Source organism: Falco biarmicus, chromosome 1 (genome assembly GCF_023638135.1).
Source record: "Falco biarmicus isolate bFalBia1 chromosome 1, bFalBia1.pri, whole genome shotgun sequence".
Lineage (NCBI taxonomy): Eukaryota > Metazoa > Chordata > Aves > Falconiformes > Falconidae > Falco > Falco biarmicus.
Window position 1 is genome coordinate 12,795,282 of NC_079288.1, and position 20,913 is coordinate 12,816,194.

The following is a 20,913-nucleotide window of genomic DNA, read 5'->3' on the forward strand; positions in this document are numbered from 1 at the left end:
CTTTCCCTACAGACATACCCGTCTTGCACCACCCTGTGCAGGGTACTTCTAGTGTTTCAGCCACAGACTTAGTCTCGATGAGGTACTGACTTTTGCTAAGTTACCCCCTGGTTTTAAGGGTTGTTCAAGATTAAAAACCACTAGCCAGGTTGTTTTCAGGAGGGGGCTGTATTAGAAATAGGCTTTTCTATGTGCACAAATCTCATGGGCTTGTCCTTAAAATTTACTTGTCCAAATGCCCAGGATGCCTTTGGGACACGTGGCCGTGGTGTGTCCCCTGGGCTGCTCGGGGCTGGCACGCCTGCTGCCATGGGGAGCAGCTGCTGCCCGCGTGCTGCAGATGCTGGGACTCAGCCCTGCTGCTAATATTAGCAGGAACATGCCAGAGGGATGGTCGTGATGTTATGTGGGTGATGTGGCTTGAATTCAGCACAGTGAAAGGCCCCCGAGAGGGGATGTGCTTCGTGTTTGTGTAAGCACCTCACTTGGATTCAGGGTCCCCCCTGTGAGCCCTGCCTCAGCGTTGGCAGGATGAGTGCTTGCCCGGGTTTGCATGCATGGGAGCGGGCTGGGAGGCTGGGTGTGTGACTAATGGTCCCACGTGTGTGGAGGTTCAATGCCTGGAAAAGGAAACGCAAAAAGATCTTTCAGATTATATCTTGGATCATCTCAACCCTAGGAGTGAAGCAAAGCTCCTGAATGTCAATTGTTGGATTTCCTGGGCTGTCCCCAAAAAGTTGTACTGCAGTTAGTCTCTTCTGGTACTGTTCATCACCAGCCCGGTGTGGGCAGAGCCGGTGCCACTCTCCCAGCTGATCGATGTAGCATGCTGCTCTGAGACAGCAAGTCACCTCTGATATCCTCAAAGGCCAGCTTTACAGGCACTTCAGAGAGTTTTCTCTCTTTTTTCCGCTCTTCCTATCTATGTTTCTGAATCTGAGACAAAAGGTTGGGGTGAATGGGGGTTTCTGCCAAATCAGAGTGTAGTGGGGAGGAAGGAGCCGGGGAAGGTGCCTGTGGGAAGGCAGGAGTTGTATCTTCCCCAGCAGAAGTTGTATCTTCCCCTGCAGAACTGGCTTTCGATGCAGAGTGGAAAAACTGCATCTGCCTGGTTGCGGCAGCGGAGACCTGCCATTGTGGTTGGTTTTTTTCCCCTATGTATATTTAGTTCCTTGGGAATAAAAAGGTTGTGAGGGAGTGGGAAAGGGAAGAACAGGACATGTATCTCTCTGTCCACGTGAGCTGGGCTCTGGGGATAGCCTCTGGCCCCGGTTAGGATGTAGGATCATCCAAAGGTCATTGTTTATAGTCATCTTCTGCAAGGAAGGCTGGGCTACTTGTCCTTGGGGACGGGCAACCACTGCAGCATGGAGCGGAGTGTCCTTGGCTGTACGTCAGCATGGAGGGTTTCCAGTCTTGGCTGGTATGGGGGAGCTCTTACTTTCCATTTGAGATCAGTCTTGGGCAAAGTGAGCACAGCGTTGTGCTATCATAAAGAAACCTTTCAGAAGTGGCTGGGTGGGAAGGAACAGAGGGAGGATGAGTTTTTACACCGGGATCAGGGCAGCTACATTGGCTGTGCAAGCATACCGCTGGTGCCTGGAGGTGAGTCAAGGTGTGGGGCATGGATACCATGCTGGCTCTTCCAAGTACTCGCCGGTCTCTGGGATTTTGGCAGCATCTTTCCCTTAGTAAGAGACTCACCTCAAGTATAATCATTCTTCTGCTTTACCCTTTGCTCATTGACTCTTGGTGCTTTATGGCGATGGAGTGAGTAGGAAGCACCTCTAGAACACGTTAGGTCATGCCTGATAAGATTTGAGTGTCCATGTCTATATCTCTTGGCCAATACACGCCAGCAAAGCCGCTGCTGAGGGAGAGTCCTGGCCCTTCGGGTGTCCTGTGGCCTCGCTGTTGTGAGTGCTGGCTTCATTTCTGTCTTGCCGCTGTTTCTTGCAGGGAGCTGCTCAGCCCATTTCTCAGGAGCCAGGACCGACAGCAGCCACAAAAGCCTGGACTGGGATTTGTCATAAATCCAAAGACAATAATGGAGACTTCAGAGCCCATAATCACTCCAGATATTCATGATTTTGACTCTGATATTTGATATTTAAGGCAATGTCTTTCTGCAGGACCATTATGCGGACTCTTTTCTCTCTCCCAGCCTCCCTCCCTCCTCCCGCCACAGTTGAGCTCTGGCACCTTCTTGGTCTTTAGAGGTGGGACGTGTAGGCAATAAGCCAAGTGACTAAACCCTGTGTGAGCTTGTTTGAAGCCTGTCAAATGAGTCAATGGGTCTGAGTCCGGTTCTTGATGGGGATGTGCCTGTTTGGAGTGGGTCAGCGCCCCTTAGGGGAGCTCTTTGTGGGACAGGGGTGGGCTGTCATGCCCTTCAGCATGGGGCAAGGGTTGTGTTCTGGCCACTTCTCGCTTCATACCTGCAGGGTGTCATGTGGTCCTGGCACCCCTCTGCTTTACTCATTTGCCCCCACCTGCTGTGCTGGTGCAGCAGAGCCCTCCTCCCTCCCTTCCCTGCTGCGCCAACGATGCTGCTGGGGAGTAGCCCTTGGGCAGCGAAGGGATTTATTGTTACCCTCAACTTCTTCTGAAAAGCTGCCCTCAGATTAATGAGAGCTCTTATCTCCCACTGGCTGTGACTCAGGCTTTTACTCTGATTGCTTTTGTGAAGGTGCTGGACCGAGCTCAGCACTTGGGTCTCCTGGGGACACCTTTGGAGCGGTGACCTAGGCGCAGGGTCCAGCCAAGCTAGCTCTTGGCTGGTTTCAGTGCTGGAGGGTGAGACATCATGGGTGTCTGTGCCCCTGCATCCTCCCAGCACTGCAGCAGATGCCCTGTTGCTGGCATCCATGTTAGAGGAGGTTGGGGTGGGGTACGAACCTATTGCCTGGGTGTAGGTGCCACCAGTGTCAAGCAGCATCCTGCGGATTGCAGGGCAGGAGACACCGTGACCACATCGGGCTGTGCTGCCATCCTCCAAGCCATAGAGGTGGCGGGCTGAGTAAGCATCACAAAATTGTACAGCCCCTTGCTCCGGGTGAGCTGCGTGCTCTCCCCGTGAGCTGGGTGCTCTTCAGCTTGTCCCAGCCCTGGGAGAGGTTAGTGGTGAGGGCATTGGCACCCAGCATCATTCTGGCACTGGTCTGCTGGACTGGTTTGGGAGGGAAGGGGTGTGAGGACAGGGGTTGGGATTTCAGTCTTTCTTTTATCTGGTCATTGGAAGTGCAGATATGGGGAAATGTGAAAAGGATGGATTTTCATGGGTTTTTTAAGCATGTTTATTTTACCAGGGAGGAAAAAATAGGGGAGGTTCTACTCTCTGCCAGCCTTCAGGATGTTTGGATAGCTGCTGACACTGCGGTGCTGGCTGTCCTCTCCAGCAGAGATGCTGGAGCTGGCTGCAATGGCATCAGCATCAGCACTGCAGGGCTAGCTGGCAGCGCAGGCAGTGGACCCGAATAGCTCCTGGGTCCCTCCTTTAGCCACTTCTACTACTTTACCCTTTTCCGTAGCTTTGTAACCTGCATGTTGCAACACCACCCATCAGAGCGCCTTCTCCAGCAGAGACTTAATCATTTAATGATTTAATCATGCAGTCGGCTGGTTGCCCACCTGAGTCACTCTGCTACCCCTGCCCTGCATGGGCACTGGGAGTCGCGACTCTTGGGGTTGGCGACTCTTGGGGTTGGCGACTCTTGGGGTTGGCGACTCTTGGGGTTGGCGACTCTTGGGGTTGGCATCTGGGTGCTCACAGCTTCCTATACCCAGTGTGGTAGCAGCATTGCAACTGGTAGCACAGGGTGGGTCTTGGGTCTGCAAGACCATCTGCATCATGCTTTTGCCTTCTGGGTAATAATTTTAAGGTGTTTTAGAAATATTACTGAACCAAAGCAAATCTGCAGTCCCCTGGGAGGCGCAGAGAAGATTTATTTCTCTCCTTCCTTCTCCCCTTATGAAACTGGAGCACAGACTAGAGGCAAAAGCTGCAGAGAGCCTGTGGCAGAGCCAGTAATGCAATCTGCTGGGCTGTATAACCCTGTATTTTATGTAATTTTCTGTACAAGTATGAAATTAATGTAAGGGATGTAAAATATACAGATCTGATCTGGAAGCATTTTGCTGAGGGTTAATGGTTATGTAAACCAAAGTGTAATGGAGAATCAAAGCTAAAACCTTTCTAGAACTGCATTATAGGCACGGGAAAGCTGGGATTTTGAATTAATCTGAGTATGGATATTTTTTTTTTTCCTATTCTTAGTCCTGGCTTTGCTTTTGCATGTTCATTTCTGGTAAATCAGGGGTCTGATGCATCGGTCTCAGGCTGTTTTGTAGCTTGTTGTGAGTGAATGAAATGCAGCTTGAAAAGCTTTGGTTAACATCAGAGCCCTGAACTTGCCTTAATGCTCAACTTTCCTCCGTAACTCAGCTCTTGGTACTGTTTGCACCGTTCAGGAAAGCACTGCACATTGACAGCACGGTGCCAGCATTATCTGTGACGCGGGATTTGTATCAGACCATGCAATCTGTTGCAGCTTCTTTTGAATGCTGTTTGTAGAGTCAGAAAAAGGATTTATTTGTGCATAAAACATTCATCACCTGACCCAGGATGGTGTGAGAGTCACGCAACAGCAGCAGATTGTTGTTATATTTATATATGTGTGTTTGTTTGTATGTATATATTGCAACAAGGTTAGTTTATTGGTAAGAGAAAGGTGTGAAATCTCATGGTGCAAGCACAGAGAGGGGATCCAGCAACCTTGACTTATTTTTTCTCTTACGTTGGATGACCATTAGTCTGGGGAAGGGTGCTTTTAAAATTTCCTGCCTTCGTTTCTCCAGATGTAAGAGGAGATCCAAATTTCTTGGGCTGTTTTGAAGCTGTTAGTGTAGTTGCAAAGTCCCGCGAGCATGTGTAGCATTGTTTGCTGCCTGCACTGCCAGTGAATTTTCCGTCTCAGCCCCATGTTTTTGACTCCACTGAGGGGCTCGGTGCAGTTGTGAGCACCAGCAGAGATACCTTGATCTGGCCCTGGAGCAGGGCTGCAGCTCCCTTCCCCTCCTGGTGTGGGATCTTCAGGTTTAATACACAGTGTATGTACTCCCTATAGATACACGAGGCATCCTGCTTGTCCCTCTAACTGAGCCTTCAGTCCAACCACCTCTGCTACGGCAACAGCTATTCAGCAGCATCACGGACAGTGGGTTTGGACCAGACCTGGGCAGCCCCGCGGTAACACGGGTGAACACGCTCTTTGCACTCCACTTGGGGTAGAAAACTGCCGTGAGCATCTTGCTGCCTGGTGACAGGGGCCTGGGAAGCTTTTAAGGGCCGTGAGTGGTTAATGCTGTGTTGGGTTTCCAAGGGCTCCTTGAAAGATGAGACCTGCAGCCTCCCCCTCTTTCCTCCCTGGGAACAGGAGGTGACCATCTGGTAGCAGTTTAGAGAAAGTCAGCGCTCTCAAATGGTACCATTGTATCGTGTGAAATAACGGGGCGCCTGGCTGCCCTGGTCCCATAAGGCTCTTATGTGTCGAAAAACCCAAGAAAAGCTTTCCATGCTTAAGCAAGCAAGCAGACGTAACCCCTGGGTTACGGAGACCACATGAGGGGCAGAGGATGTTTAATGGGAAGCAGTTGGGCACTGCGGCCGTGGCAGAGCCCAAGGCTCCGGTTGTGAAGCAGGTCTCGGAGGAACCAGCATCCCTCACTGTTTATTTTTGTCTCCTCCCGAGCTCTGTGCATAGAGGTTTCCTTGTATAAAGCATCCCCTCAACTGTTACGGGGGTATTGTGTTTAACAAAGGAAAAGAGAAGGAGCACGTGTTCCTTCGCTGACTCCCACGGGTGCCCAGAGCCGGGCAGTGGAGCGGAGGGCGCCACAGTGGATGGCGTGTGGTGCAACCCTGGTGCTTCCCACCCGGAGATGTGGAGCCCTTGGGCAGGAGCCGGAGCCCTTCACGGCACCTGGGCACCCTTGGCTCGGCTGGGACACCCCAGGAGAGACACGCTTCTCTCCCAGAAGCGAGTAGATAGGAGGCCCCGGCTGTGTCACTTGCTTGTGACTTCTCCAGAAAAATCTTGGCTGTTGTATGAGCTACTGGGATTTGAACCAGACCTCTGCCCTCTCTTCCCAATTTGCAAGATCCCTAAAGAGCAGCTTTAACTGGTGGCGTGTGACTTGCTGGTGCCTGGCTGTGGGGTGACTGGGAAGACACAGTGGCCTCGCTGTGCAGACATCCCCAACGCCACAACACAAAATAGGAAGATAAAAATATTTTGCAACTTCTCAGGCCCTGTGCTTGCTTGGCCGGGATGAAGGCATGCATTTCTTGCCCCAAAGCGCCGCTGCTGACAGGGACCACGTTTGGGTCAAGATTGTGGGTTTGCAGGAGCTAGGGCACACAGCCAGCAGAGCTGCTGGCAGCCAGTGCCTTCTTGGGGAGCCCACACCTCCTTCATCTGCCAGGATTAATGTCAGTATTTTTTAAAGCTGGCCTTGCCTGGCTGGCCCTGCATAGCGGGGCTGTGGCTGCGTGATGCTGAGCAAAATGCTACCTTGGGAGGTTTGCAAAGGTCTGGTCTCCAGCGGGATGCCACAGTGAGTGGTCCCCAGCCCAGGCACGGTGGTTGTGGGCAGTGGTTGGCAGGGGCAGAGGCCGCATCTGAAAGCAAGCGCTTGGAAATACCGTTTTAGGGGATTTTGGGCTTTCCATGCTGTGGGAGGGGAGCTGCTGCCTTCAGCAGTGATGGACTGAGCCAGAGCTGCCTGAATTGGTTTGGAATCAGTTAAAGGGAAGCGTGTGTTGATGGTGATGCTGTTCTGTGTTCACCCCACAGCACACGCACCTTCTGAGGAAGAGAAGGAAGGTGCTGCGGCACCTCTGTCCCTTTCCCTGCCAGCTGCCTCCGCCACCGCCCAGCAGATCGGACGCTGCTGGTGGGGCTGGGGGAGCCCTGCTAGCGCTGAAGATCCCCTGGAAAATACTGAGTGGGGATAACCCTGCAGTGTGGCCATCCTGGACCCTGCTCAGGGCAGGGACACCTTGGCCCAGGGTGGCAGGGACACGTGGACCTGGAGCGCCACAGGGATGTGGAGCATTAGCCATGACTGCTGGTGCGGGACCCCGGCCCGGTGCGGGACCCCGGCCCGGTGCGGGACCCCGGCCCGGTGCGGGACCCCGGCCCGGTGCGGGTGGGGGTGCGGGGCCCCGCGGGGCTGCCGCTCCTGTTGTTGTAATGGATGCGCCAGCTTCTCTGCAGGAAGCGGGGAGGAGGGTCATCTGGAGCAGAGGCTGTTTACTTTCCTTTCCTGGCTCTGGGCAGGACAGGCTATTTTTAAGCTTTTTCCCTTTTTTTGAAAGCTGTTTTGCTTCCTGAGGTCCTTCTCTCTTCTTTGCACAAGAAGCGGGAGAGAGGCGATGCTGAGCAGGGGAGCATAGGAGGATTGTCTTCATAGCAGTGGGTCTCGATCTCCGAGGTGGAAACACAAAAGCTGATGGTCACAGTCCCTCTCCTTTCTCCTGTCTGGCGTGTTCAACCTTCTCCAGACCACGCTGGACTCGGGGCAGCAGCCAGAGGTGCTGGCAGGACAAGCTGGGTACTGAAATCCCCGTGCAGCCAGAGATGGACATCCCATCCCACAGAGCGCCAGGGGAGGGGAAGCTTTCAGCTTGTCCCCAGGCAAATCACTGGCAACATTGGGGAGCGAATGCCACTGGGTCCTGGGCATCCTTGTGATTTTGCAGTCAGAAACAGCTGAGCCATTTCTAACCCTCCCTTGGGGTGACGGTTCCTTGCCCAGCCCCGTGGTACCCCCTTCCTGCCTGTTGGGACTGCAGTGCCAGCACAGGAGGCATTATCTGGATGGCTTGAGTCTCCTGTGGCTGTAATTTTGCTTTTGCAGCTCTTCCTTAGGCTTGTTGAACCCCTTTGTGCCTGGGCTTTGACCTTTCTCTCCTTTCTGCAGCGGGGCCCTGAGACCTGGAGAAAAGCCATTTTTGGGTGTTGTATTCGGTCCAGCCCTTCAGTAAGGGTAGGGGATGGCTGTGCTCCAGAACAGCCGTGCTAGTGACATTGGGCATGTTTGCCCGGGGCTTGGGGCACTTCAGGGGGTTTGAAGTCAGAAGAAAGGACCATGTGCAGCAGTTCCAGCATTGCTATCGAGTGACCCACCACCCGGTCACTGATGCCACCATTTCTTCAACAGTAGAAAGTGGCAGGGGGACTCAAAGGAGCTGAGATGACGAAGGTGGTTCATGGAATGAACCATGAAGGTCAGCAGGGTTGTTGGTATCCAAACCTCATTAGCGGGTCAAAAATAAATCCCCAAACCACTTGATATTGAGATATTTCCAAGGCGATGTTCATGAAGGAAAGGTGCTCGCCAGCGTTTCCTTTGCTGCTGGGTTCCTTGAGAGCATTTACTTTCAAACTGTTCCTCCAGACACACCTGTCATGAGGTTATTAGGGTGCTTGATTGAAGGGAATAAATGGGGACTACGCAGACTGGCTGGCGGAGTGACAAGCAGGTTTTAAAAGCCTGATGTGGACAAAACTGAGATCCCATCCAGCAGGGAGCTGGCAGCACCAGGCTGGGCTGTGTCCTCTGCTGCTCTTGCCTGCCCGGCTTTGCTCAAAGCTGGGGAAAGGCTCTCCATTGGGTTGTTGCTTCCGCTCTCTTTCTTTTCCTGCAAAATGCAAACTGGGCTTGACTGGTACATTGTTTTAAATTTGGGATTTTGGGGAAAAAAATAGCTAAAATGTTATTTTTTGGATTAAGGGTGTGATGGAGTATGAAAGTGATAGAAAAGTCTCTGCTGGAGAGTCTGAGCTCCAGCTCAGTTTTTGAGACCTAAGAGTTACGGACACTTCAGAGCAGCTCCCAAGTATGGGACTTTTTTTGGATTAATCATTCTGACGGTGCTGGGAACTGAGACTTAGATGCAGACCTGCAGTGCACGAGGTGTGCCAAGCACAACCGCAGGGAGCATCTCACCTGTGTAGGTGGGTGGTGACATGGCTGGGAGGGCTCCAAGGGGTTCAGAAAACAGAGCAGATAAAATGGAGGAAAAACGTTCTTTTTCTTTAGTGCCTGCCTCCCTCCCTCCTTTTACCAATGTTTAAATATTTTTGAGATGCAGGACCGACCATTTTGTCATTAAGTGCCCTTCCTGGGTTTTACATGGTGGGTATTCAGTGTTGTGCTTCAGCGCTTTCCTCTCTGTGTAGCTGTAAAGCGGCTGTGGTGCTGTTTGCAGGAGGTTAATATTGAGGGTGCATCACCCCGTGTGTCCCTCCGTGCCCACGCCAGCTGGGACCCCATCCCTGGGAGCCTGTGCCAGGCACCCAGGGTCTGAACCACATCTGGGGGATGCGGGTGTGTGTCTGTGCCCATGTCGGTCTGTCCCCAAGCATGGAGGGGCTCCCGGGGCGGGGGGCTTTTGCTCGTCAGTAACATGGAGCATCCTGGGGAAGCTCCTGGTCCCAGCCTCTGCAGTGCCCATTCTGGCTGGGTTTGTAGCCTGGCGTTCATATTTAGCAGGTTTTGGGTATTCCCCCCAAAAAGGGAGAGCAGCCCAAAGCTGGTATCCTAACACATGAAACCCTTGCGTGCCTCCTCGTTGCGTGGCTTGTCTGACACGTGAGCCTAGCTCCGAGGGTCTTGCTTTCCTCCCCATCTCCTTTGGGACATTGGGGAGCTGCCGCCACAGGACGGGGCCGTGGCTGCCCCCAGCCCCTGGTGCCCAGGCTGGAGGCACCAGCATCTGCTGCTGGCCCTGGCTGGGGCAGGGGGGTGGTGGGTGTCAGAGCTGCCTCTGCGATCTGCTGCCGGAGCAGCGCCGGGGCGGCTGCCACGTGGACGGCCCCCCCCCCGTCCCGCCAGCTGGACCCAGCCATGCCAGATGGCTTCTCTCCGGCAAACGGATGTGTCCGAGGGATGGAGGGTCCCCAGACCCTACCCCAGGGGGTCGTAGCAGCCCCGTGGAGCAGAAGAGATGCTTCCTGTGTGGTGGCTCTTCTCCAGCTCCAGCCCAGGGGTGGGTGGACGTCCCGGGACGCGGGACAGCTGTGCTTCAGTCTCTCCCCTGGCTCCGGGCATCCTGTGTGAGCTCAAGCTCAGGTTTTTAAAGGCTAAATCTCACTGATATTACCCTGTTGATGTAGAGGATGGGTGGATTTATGGCTGATGCTTGTGCTGTTTGCTGGCAGCATGGCTGTCCCCACGCTGAGGCTGTCCCCACACTGGCTCGCCTTTGGGACCCCAGGGCTGTGCCTCATCCTGCCTCAACCCCGTGCCAGCCTGGGTGCTGCGGGGCAGGGGGGTGTGGGCAGCCCGTGGCGTTCCGATGGGATCCAGCAGTGGTTCCCTGCGTTTCCCCTCCTCCTGAAATTCAGCCTTTTGTTTCCAGCTGGCTGGCTCCTGAGCAGAGCAGGGAGTCTGATGGGCTTGCTGGAGTGGGGCAAAAAGGGCTGCGGGGGGGACACATGGATGTCCAGGCATGAGCCAGGACATGGTCCTGGCAGCTACTGGCCCTCGACTGTGTGGCTGGATGACAGCATCACCCCACGGATGGAGATGCCCTTCAGTGGTGCTTTGTGCCCCTGAGCTGAGGGTCTGACACCAGGTCCATCAGGTTTCCTTAGACACGCTCCTGGCTGTGGGGGTTGCGGGTTTCAGTCTTACGTAGCCTGCCCGGGCAGGGAGCTCTGCATGCAGGGGGACCTGTGTGAGGGACGGAGCCCAAGGACAGGTGCTGGCCTGAGTGCGGCTCCGCTGTGTGGGGTGACCTGGGTGTCCGCTCTGCCACGGCTGAGAGCGCGGGGGCAGATCCTGCGTGGTGCTGGGGCTTGGCAAAGGCAAGACTGTTGCCACTTCAAGCGTCAATCAGAACATTCAATCTGATGTTGCATCCGTCTGTCTTTGCCTCCCGACTTCCCTGTCGGTAAACCAGGGATGACGATGTTTAGATTTCAGGATGTCCCCCAGGCCTCCCAGTTGGCCCCTTCCTTGCATCGGTGCCTCATGTCACTGTTTTCAGAGCACTTAAGTCTTTGGCTCAGGGGATCTCTAGGTTTGTTTTTAAGGATATGAGCTTCTGTGGCTGCCACTTCTGGCTTTTTTGCTGCGTTTATATGGATTTGGTGCTCTCCTGGGATTGTCTTCCTGTTCCCAACTTGGATTTTGCTGGCAGCGCTCACCGGGAAGCCTGTGTTTATCTGCGCATCCTTTGGGTGTGAGAGGGAAAGGGAGGTGTTGGGAGCTGGGTCACTGGCTGCCCCTGAGTCCCGTGCCCGGCTCTGCCGTGCCGCGATGGGGCTCTGCCCCGCTCTGAGCACACGTGGGTGCTGGTGGCGTGGGGGGCAGCATGGGGAGAGTGTCTGCTCTGGGGTTGAATTTCTGGAGCCTGGTTCCAGTTACTGGGTTTGTAACTTGTCTGAGGAGGCAGAGCCTGGCCCTCCGTCCCCACCTGCTTCAAACGTCATTAGGAACCCTCAGGTGAAGGAGCAGAGAAGGGGGTTGTGAGCCTCAGGCAGCATCTGTAAGCGTCTCTTGAGATGCTCAGGTGGATGGTAACTAAACTCTGAACTCCGTTTCATGTTTTTCAGCTCTCAAAAGATCTTTTGAGGTCGAGGAGGTAGATCAGTCTTCAAATTCCTCCACCCCACAAAGACGGACCCCAAACCCCCTCCTCAGGTCCACTGTTTCCAGCTCCACGCAGAAGTTTCAGGAACTTGGCGCCAGGAATTCGGAGCCATCCGCCCGACATGTGGACCCCACAGGCCAAAGATCACCCAAGCCCTCTCTGAGGAGAGTGGAGCTCGCTGGACCCAAACTGCCCGAGCCCGTGTCCAGAAGAACAGAAATCTCCATTGACATCTCATCCAAGCAGGTGGAGAACTCCACCTCAGGGTTGTCGAGGTTTGGCCTCAAAAGAGCAGATGTGCTGGGGCACAAACCCCCTGAGCCCACCCCAAGGAGGACTGAGATCACCCTCGGCAAGCCCCAGGAGCCGGGTCTCCGGAGGGTGGAGGCGCCGGCATCAAAGATCCCCGAAATGCCCCAGCGAAGAGCCGAGACGGCCAACGCTCCTGTGCCTGACACGGCCACCAAGCGCGTGGAAATTCAGGTAGCCAAGGCTGCCGAGGTCCCGGCCCCACCGGCGCGGCAGGTGGAGAGCTCGGAGCCTCCCCTGGTCACCCAGCCTCCCGTGGCAGAGCCGAAGCCGCAGCCCGTGCTGATGGAGAGCCCACCAAAGAGAGAAGAAGGTGAGTACGGCTCCGGGCAGCCGCTTGGGTGAGGTGCTGGCTGATCCCTGCCTCCGTCCCGTGCTGCGGGGATGCTGAGCGTTGTGTGCTGCTCATCTGGTTCTGGTGGTGATGCCTTTCGAGGCTGTTCTTGGAGCTGTGCTCAGATGTCTCTGAATACACGGCTGTTATCCTTGGGTTTATCCTGGCTGAAAGAGCTGTCAGTTTGAATACAAAATGCTATCCAGCCTATAAGGAAATTAAAAAGAAAATGCCAGGAGCCTGGGTTCTTGCAAAAACGACAATCCTGCCAGCTGGGGCTCCGTGTGCTGACCCACCCGCCTGTGCAGCATCTAGGACAGCCTCTGAAGTGCCGTAGAGGCGGCAGTTGTGGAAGTGTTGTTGTGATGGCTTGTTGTTTACTGTTGTTGCTTATGGTTGTAGGGCAGAAACCGCCTCTTCATTAGCAGGAGTCAGAGGTTTTTTGGCCTTGGACCAAAGTCTAATAACATCATGGACCAGAGCCACTATTAAACTGGAGCCCTGGCTTATATTAGCTCTATCTTGTTTTCGATTAATCCCATATTAAAAGCAGCTTCCCTCCCCTGCCAGGCACCATTTATTCTCCCTAATGTTTTGGAAGTGGTTGTTTTTAATTTCTTCTGGCCTGTTAATTATTTTTCCGTTCCACATCACCCACGGGCTCTCTCCTGCGAGGGATGCAGTGGTCACTTGCAGGGCACCACCTCCGCACCCCACCCAGTGCCTCTCCGCGGGGGATGGGGCATGGCATGTGGTGGCTGAGCCAGGACCTGAGAGGTCGGTGCATGGTCCCAGAGCTGGACCATGCGTCCTTGTATGGCCCTGGCACAGGACGGTCCCCTGCCCTTGCTCCACCTCCTCTCCCTGGGCACAGCCCTGCGGTTGCAGGCAGTGGCAGGGTCTGCGCAGAGGCCAGGGCTTGGGGGAGGGTTTGTGTGGTCTGAAAGCAAATCAGGAGTCAGTGGTGGGGCTGGTATCCAACCCATAAGACTTGAGTGGGTTTTTTCACTGTGCACGTGTACGGCTTAGGTGTAGCTTTTCTGAGCTGGGCTTTAAAGAGTGGACAAACACCTCCAGCAGGCTGGTCCATCTCCAGCTGGACATGGTTGAGCTGGAAGACCCAGCCCGAGGATGGGGTTCAGTCTGGGCCTGCCTTATGGGCGCTCTGTCCCCAGCCATGTGTGTGTGGTGCCCAGGAATCTTCTCCCCTGGGTGGGTGCTCAGCCTTGTCCTGCTGGGTTTGGGCTGCTCTGAGCTTCCCAAGCTCTGAGCTCTGGATGGTTGGGCACTTTAAGAGCAGAAGACTGTCTTAAGATGATCAATTCCCCAGCTGCCTGAGGGAGAGGGAGTGCTCTTTGCATCAAAAAGGGCTCTAGAAGCCCAGGACAGCTGCTGGGAATGAGTTTTTCCCAAGAGCCCAGCTGTCTGGGGGCTGCCTTGCAGCACGAGCCAGCCCTTGGTCCTGGTACAAAAGGGGCTTTCAGTCTAAATGTTTCCAAGAAGAGCCAGGACACAAGTTGTAGGGGCAGGGGTGGCTCTGGCTCCTTCTGCCCCCATGTCATCATGGACTTATGGCCCAGAGTCACTGTCAGAGCCTGTGTCCCCTCCCTGGTCACCTCCAACCTCCTTCATCGCCATGGCTTGAGGTTGCCCTGGGCTGCTCTCACACAGGACCCTGTTTCAGGGCTCTCCTCCCCTTGGTGCACAACACCCACCCTGGGCTGATGCTGGGGCAGGTGAACGGCATCTCTTCTTGTTACTGATGCAAGCACATGGAGGAGTTTTGGGGAGGCAGCACCAGGACCCTCAGGGAACCTGCAGATGGGTGCAGGCACGTCAGTGCTCACCAGCTCCACTGCAGCTGTGGCCCCACCACAGCCCCCCAGGTTGGTTCCCTGATATCTGCAGCAGAGACAACACATGGCGTGAAGTCCTGCTTCCTCTCGCTGCTCCCAGCGTTTGAGGCACCTGAGAGATGTTCCTGTGGCACTGGACACCCCTCAGTCCCGTTGCTCGGTGGCTCTCAAGGGCAAACAGCTGAGCAGGAGATGCAGGCAGCTGCCTCCAGCTGCCCTCAGCCGAGTGCTGGGACTTGCCTTTCCCCAGCTGCCAGGGCTCAGCTGCCTTGCCCTTAACCCCTCGTCCCGCTGCCGAAGGAAGCTATGCAGGAGAGCGTGTTGTGCAGGAAGAGGCCGGTTGGAGGAGAAAGGCGACTGCAGAAAGATCGGCAGTTCAGAGCAAACCACAAAGGAAAGGAGTAATTACAGCCCTGAACTGGTGGTGTGGGCTGAGCCTGCTCCGGAGCCATGGTTCTCAAGGTGGGAGGAGGGCAGGAGGTGCCTTTGTGGGGCAGAAGAGCAGGAAATATTCCTTCTCATCCTTGTTCTCCCTCTCTGAGTCCTCATGCTCTCCTGCACTCCCTGGGGAGCATTGGCTGCGCTCCTGAGGGTTTAACGTTTAGCCGAGCCGTTGGTGACGGGGAGATGGGGCATGGGTGCGATGTGGCACTGCACCGGCATCCTGGGCAAAGCTGGACTCTGTCCCCAGAGCGGCTGGTGCTTCCCAGCTGGGAGAAGGAAATGGGATGGGATGACCGGGCGATGTGTATTGCTGGAGTCTGAGTTGTCCAGAGAAATCTGAGCAGGGTTTGTGCAAGTGGTGGTAGGCAAGGGGAGAATATGCAAAGGGCAGAAAGAGGTACAAGCAATTAAAAATAAACATTAAAAAAAAGGTGAGGGGAAGTGCTGTTTCTGAACCTGCAGCCTCAGAGACTGCAGGAGTCTGTCCTCACTGTGTAGGACTTACCGAATCTTATATGCAAGTATGAGCACCCGTGGTGGTGATAACCTCTCCCGAGCTCCTGCCACAGGCAGCAGTTCGCTCCCGGGCAATGGCCCAGGCTGGAGCTGGTGGCCGAGGCTGCTCCTCGCCTGCAGGTCTGAGCAGGGCAGTGGTGCCGGGGCTGGGTCCTGCCCACGGGGCTGGGGCCGGTGGCTGTGCCCCGGGCTGTGGGGTCCTGCTTGGGTGACCCTGGCTAGTGCTGCAGTCGGTGGGATGCTGGCTCTCAGCCCCCATCACCTCCTGCTTCTGACCCTCTTCTTCCTCCCTGGCCTGTTGGGGAGCCGCGGCTTTGCCTGGGATGTCCCCCATGGCCGGGGCACGCCACTGGTCCCTCTCCCACTGCAGCTGAGCAGGGCTGCTTGGGAGAGGAAAGGGGAATTGTTGTGGGAGCAGCGATACTTCATCCAGAGACATCCACTGGCCCTTCGCAAAGGAGGGATCTTGAGAGCTCCTCCCAAGCTGGATCCAGAACAAGGGAATCCTCAGGAAGAGCCGTATCAAGTCCATCGTGGCTAATCCTGCCGCGTCCTCCTGCCTCAGCATCTACTTCCACTGGTGCCTCCTGCCACCGATGCTGGCGTTGTGCATGCGTGGTTGAACATCGAACATCTTGTTCTTCTGTTGTTCTTCATGCCTTGCAGTGCAGCGATGGTTGGGGCCAAGCTGTGGGGGGAAGATGTTGGTCCCAGAAAAGGTAATGTTTTGTACTGAAATTTAATATTCCATCTGTGCTCCCCCCAGATCTGAATGTATTTGTGTTTGGAGGAAGGCTCAGTTCTGGGATCTCAGGTGATGGATTAGAAGCACTCCCAGATGAGAAGCGAAAGCCAGTTTCATCTGATGATCCTTTTTGTCTCCACACAAGCTGCTGTGGTCCCGTTGCCCAGGGCCCTGGGGACAGCACACTGCCAGCAAGGCAGGCTCTCTGCCAGCTCCTGCCCTCGCCCCATTTCCCTGTTCTTGGCAACTGTTGGGGCCACGGTTCTCCTCCCCCATGGTCCTTTCTTGCAAGGATGCTCGGGAGCTTGTTTAGATGAATCAAGGCAGATACGATGAATAACGGGAACGCTCACCTAGACCAGGGATTTGACCTTCCTCTGTAATAGCTGAGTCCCACCATGGTGATGTGCAAAATGGTCAGAACCATCTCTGAGCTTTCAGCTTTTTTGGAGTCTTTGTCCCATTGCTGCCTGACGCCCTGCTTCGGGACAGCCACGCTGAGTGCCTGGTGCCTCCTAAAAAGCAGCAGGATCCCCCTGCTATTTTGCTGCAGGATGAGTAAGGTTACATCAGCACAGTGAAGCAATTCAACTTTTTTCCAGCCTTGGACCCTTATGGAAAGCCGTTTCTTTAGAACTTCCTATTTTAGAGGCTCCTTTAAAATTGAGCTAAAATTAAAAACATTTAAAAATACAAAAAAAAAAAAAAACAACCCAAAATTCCAGATCCACTGAGCTTCTTGCAAAGGCCATATCCAAGAACGAGGGCCCCGTTGCTGTGTGCTGGGGAAGCTGGGTGGGGGTTGCAGCCCAGTGCCCCCACAGTGTGGCTGAAGCCTCTGTCCTGCCATGGACACCCAGGGACAGCGAAGCAAAGCGACCCGAGCCTTGGGGCGACTTTTCTTCTGTGCTGCCCTGTGAGGGTGATGCCAGGCGTGGGGCTGGGCTGCCTTGCTGGAGCTGGAGGTTAGAGGCATTTGGACGACTTAACACAGTGACGCTCCCCGCAACGAAGAGGCCAGGGCTGAGCGGAGATGCAGTGAGTAATCATTTCCAGCTCCCCGAGCTGCACTGCAGTTTAACTGTACAAAGAGATTAAAGCTGTAGGGAAACATTTCCTTAAAACCAGCTGACATGTTTGGGCTAGATTACGGGTAGTCTTGTTGTTGTTGTTATTTTTAACGGGAAAGTGCCTACAGCCTGAGATACCAAATGGTGGGGCTGAGTGTGAAATGCAGAGTCCCCGTTTGTGAGCTCTGGTGCCAAAAATGAGATAATCTGGAAAAATGGAGACCTGCAGCTCCAGTGACTTGGAACCGAGGAGTGGGAGTGTGTGTGTGGGAGATGATTGCATCCCATCATGGAGATGCTGCTGATCTGGGATGCCATGTGCATGGCTGCCTGACCCCACGGGGAAGGCAGCGGGAGGGTGGGTGCTTTCTGCCTTCCCCCTCCCACCGTACGCTCTGTCCCGGGCTGTGCAGGGAGTGGGCAGCACACCCCGGTTCCTTTTGGGGTGTATTTTGAGCACTGAGGATATCAGGAAGGAGGCCAGGTGATGTAGATGTGATGGTACTTCTGCTGCACGCCTTTGCCCCCCAGGAACGCTGTTCCTGAACTCATTACATCGTGTTCAGCTCTGGTCACATTGGCATCCACGTGTCTCCTTGTGTCTGCATGGGCACGGTTCATATGGATGCTGTCATGGTCCCACGTGGGTGCTCCAGCCACACAGGATGCGCCCTGGGCAGCAAGCCTGCCTGTCCCATCTCCAGCGCGGGCAAGCCAGAGCCCTGGTGCAATCACACGGAGAATTTGTTTGCCCTGTTGGAAGTCCCTGAGGGCCCGTAGGAAAAGCAGTGATCTCCCCAGTAGAGATTCATTATGCGAAGGAATAGTTTCCCACAGGAAACATTAGGGTTCCCCCTTCCCTTCCCTGCCTCGTGTCGTTTGAGACTGGGAGAGGGCAAACCGGTGGATGCTGAGCTGCGGACTCCTCCTGGTGCTGGGCTGAACCACCTGGCAGGTCTCTTCCATTTCTGGGCTGGGTCTGGGGGCTAGCTGGTGCCTCAGTGTCACCGCTCCTGAACCCAGCGGGAAGCACCCGAGGCTGAGCGTGTCTCTGTAGAGGTCAAAGCCTCCTGTTCCAGGCAGAAAGCAATCAACTGCATGGCAGCTGGAGGGTCCTTGCTGCAGGCTCGTGGGGTCTGTGAGCCCCGTGCAGCTGCAGGACCCTGCTGGCTCTGACCCCCTGCATGCAGACCGGGGCAGCTGCTGCCTTCCAGGCAGCCCCTGGGCAGAAGGTGCCTTCGCTGGGCTGAGAAACACAGCTGAGCGCTCCCGCCGGCCACTGGGTGTGCGTAGTGTGAGTGATGCTGGGAGGCGATGGGGGTGCGTAGTGTAAGTGAGTGATGCTGGGAGGCGATGGGGGTGCGTAGTGTAAGTGAGTGATGCTGGGAGGCGATGGGGGTGCGTAGTGTAAGTGAGTGATGCTGGGAGGCGATGGGGGTGCGTAGTGTAAGTGAGTGATGCTGGGAGGCGATGGGGGTGCGTAGTGTAAGTGAGTGATGCTGGGAGGCGATGGGGGTGCGTAGTGTAAGTGAGTGATGCTGGGAGGCGATGGGGGTGCGTAGTGTAAGTGAGTGATGCTGGGAGGCGATGGGGGTGCGTAGTGTAAGTGAGTGATGCTGGGAGGCGATGGGGGTGCGTAGTGTAAGTGAGTGATGCTGGGAGGCGATGGGGGTGCGTAGTGTAAGTGAGTGATGCTGGGAGGCGATGGGGGTGCGTAGTGTAAGTGAGTGATGCTGGGAGGCGATGGGGGTGCGTAGTGTAAGTGAGTGATGCTGGGAGGCGATGGGGGTGCGTAGTGTAAGTGAGTGATGCTGGGAGGCGATGGGGGTGCGTAGTGTAAGTGAGTGATGCTGGGAGGCGATGGGGGTGCGTAGTGTAAGTGAGTGATGCTGGGAGGCGATGGGGGTGCGTAGTGTAAGTGAGTGATGCTGGGAGGCGATGGGGGTGCGTAGTGTAAGTGAGTGATGCTGGGAGGCGATGGGGGTGCGTAGTGTAAGTGAGTGATGCTGGGAGGCGATGGGGGTGCGTAGTGTAAGTGAGTGATGCTGGGAGGCGATGGGGGTGCGTAGTGTAAGTGAGTGATGCTGGGAGGCGATTGGAGGTGCAGCCCTGGCTGAGCGTGGTGTGTACGAACCAGACCCAAGAGTTTTTCTCTGTTTATCTTGTGGTATTTGCATGTCTGGAGCCCATGGCAGCCGTGCTGGGGAACATGCTCCCCACCCACCAACTCTCTTGGCATCTCCAAGTTTTCTCACATTTGGGTTAATCATCCTGCAGGCTGATAAGGCAAATAAAATCCGTTATCTTGACCAAGATAAAACAAAGAGTTTGCTTTGATCTCTTGCAGCGAGGCCTGGCCACTTGTTTTGTGACTTCTCATGTCTGCCCGGGGAGGGAAGCGATGGCAATGGTGATGAACCTTCTGTAGTTCAGAAATGATTTTCTTCTAAACTATCCTAGACCTCTGTCCCTGCCTGAGATGTTTCTCTTGGCCAGTAGTTGAAGGGACACCATAGGCTGGGTACGGTGCCAGCTCTATAAACTGTGCAAGAGGACTTGAGGAACTGAATTGAGATTATAGAGAGATAACTTTGTTTTGAGAAGATCAAACATTGTTGTGAGCAAAAAAGATAACTTGACAGCAAGCCAGTTGTGTTCTTTACTCCTCCAGCAAACAAACAGGCACACAGACACTTTGGTGTTGTCCAAGATGCTGCGACAAAGCTGAAGTGAACGTGGCTATAAATGGAAGAAGCAGCTGGGCTTGGATTGCAGCCTGTGCTCTGGCTTTTTTGGGCCCAATTTTTCTTCCATCTGTTACAGGTTTTAAAGGAGGGACTTGGGGAGAGGGCTGCTTTCCTTTGGGTTAGTTGAATTTGGGCCATTCATTTCATTGGTCTTCTGAATGGGTGTCTGCATAGAAGTTCCTTGGATTTCTGTAGGGTCACGTGCATAAATATTTCACTGTCTTGAATTGTTTGATTTTATCTTGGCAGGAGGATGGTACCGGACATACTGAGAAACAAAGCTGGACCAAAGGGTCTGGTCCAAAACATTTTGAAAACAACAAAACTTTGCAGATGTTTATGGATTTATGAAAAGCAAATAACTTTTAACAAGTCATCTAAGGTTGCTGTACCAGCTGAGGGGTGACAGTGTGGAGATTTTGGGTTGCTTGGCTCCTCCTTGACTTGTATTCTCTGCAGTTTCTTCTGTGGGGAAGCAGTGAGTTGGTTTTTGCATAGCAAAGGCAATTTCTACAACAGGGATGAAGAATGACTGAAACTCAGCATCTTTCAGCACCTTGAAGTTCAAAGATTGTTGCTGCTTTAGCAAATATGAGCATAACCTTGGATTTATGTTTAGCTTTTCAGCCAAAGAGATGGTGTCCGGGTTGTGTCTGAGTTGGGTGGTCTTAGCGCTGTGTGTTCTCTGAATTCTGGGTCTGCAGAGGCTTTCCGTGGTGCAACTCTAGGGTGGTCAGTGTTTCCAAGGGGTCCAAAAACATTTAGTGGGAGCTGAGCAGCTACCTCCTTTTGTCACTTTGTGAATCCAGCCTTTGTCCATCTATGAGCCAGACCTTTGCAGTGAATGCTCCCAGTGGGTCCCTTGCACATGGCTTCATCCACATGCACTGCACAGTGTTCACCCTGTCTCGCTTGAGATGTCTGCACTTGAGCTGGTCGTCTGGATGTCTCCCTTAGGCCGGTGTGAATTCTGTCCTCAAAGGGTTTGTTTTTCTCTGCTGAATGTAAAGAGAGCCTATGCAATCAGTTCAGCTGGAGATGTCTCCATTCAGGCGAGACAAATTTGACCCTTGTATGTTATTTCCAGAGTCAAAGAGGTGGAGGTGGAGAGGGATGTTGCAGCAGGACAGAACTGTGCAAGCCACTAATCCCTTGTTATCGATAGTGCTTGACAGCCCCCCAGCAAACCTGGTCCCCTTGTGTCAGCTTGTTCTGCGAACAGGTCGCTGA

General features: G+C 54.4%; 1 protein-coding gene across 4 annotated transcripts in view; it reads left to right on the forward strand.

Annotated features, from left to right (window-relative positions):
• SEPTIN9 (septin 9) overlaps positions 1-20,913 on the forward strand; it is a 144,318-nt gene that overhangs the window by 71,601 nt on the left and 51,804 nt on the right. For all 4 annotated transcript variants that reach the window (XM_056360986.1, XM_056361004.1, XM_056360995.1 and 1 more), the window contains one exon: positions 11,625-12,284. In XM_056360986.1, the coding sequence (XP_056216961.1) occupies positions 11,625-12,284 (660 nt within the window). Of the gene's footprint in view, positions 1-11,624; positions 12,285-20,913 lie in introns of those variants that run through there.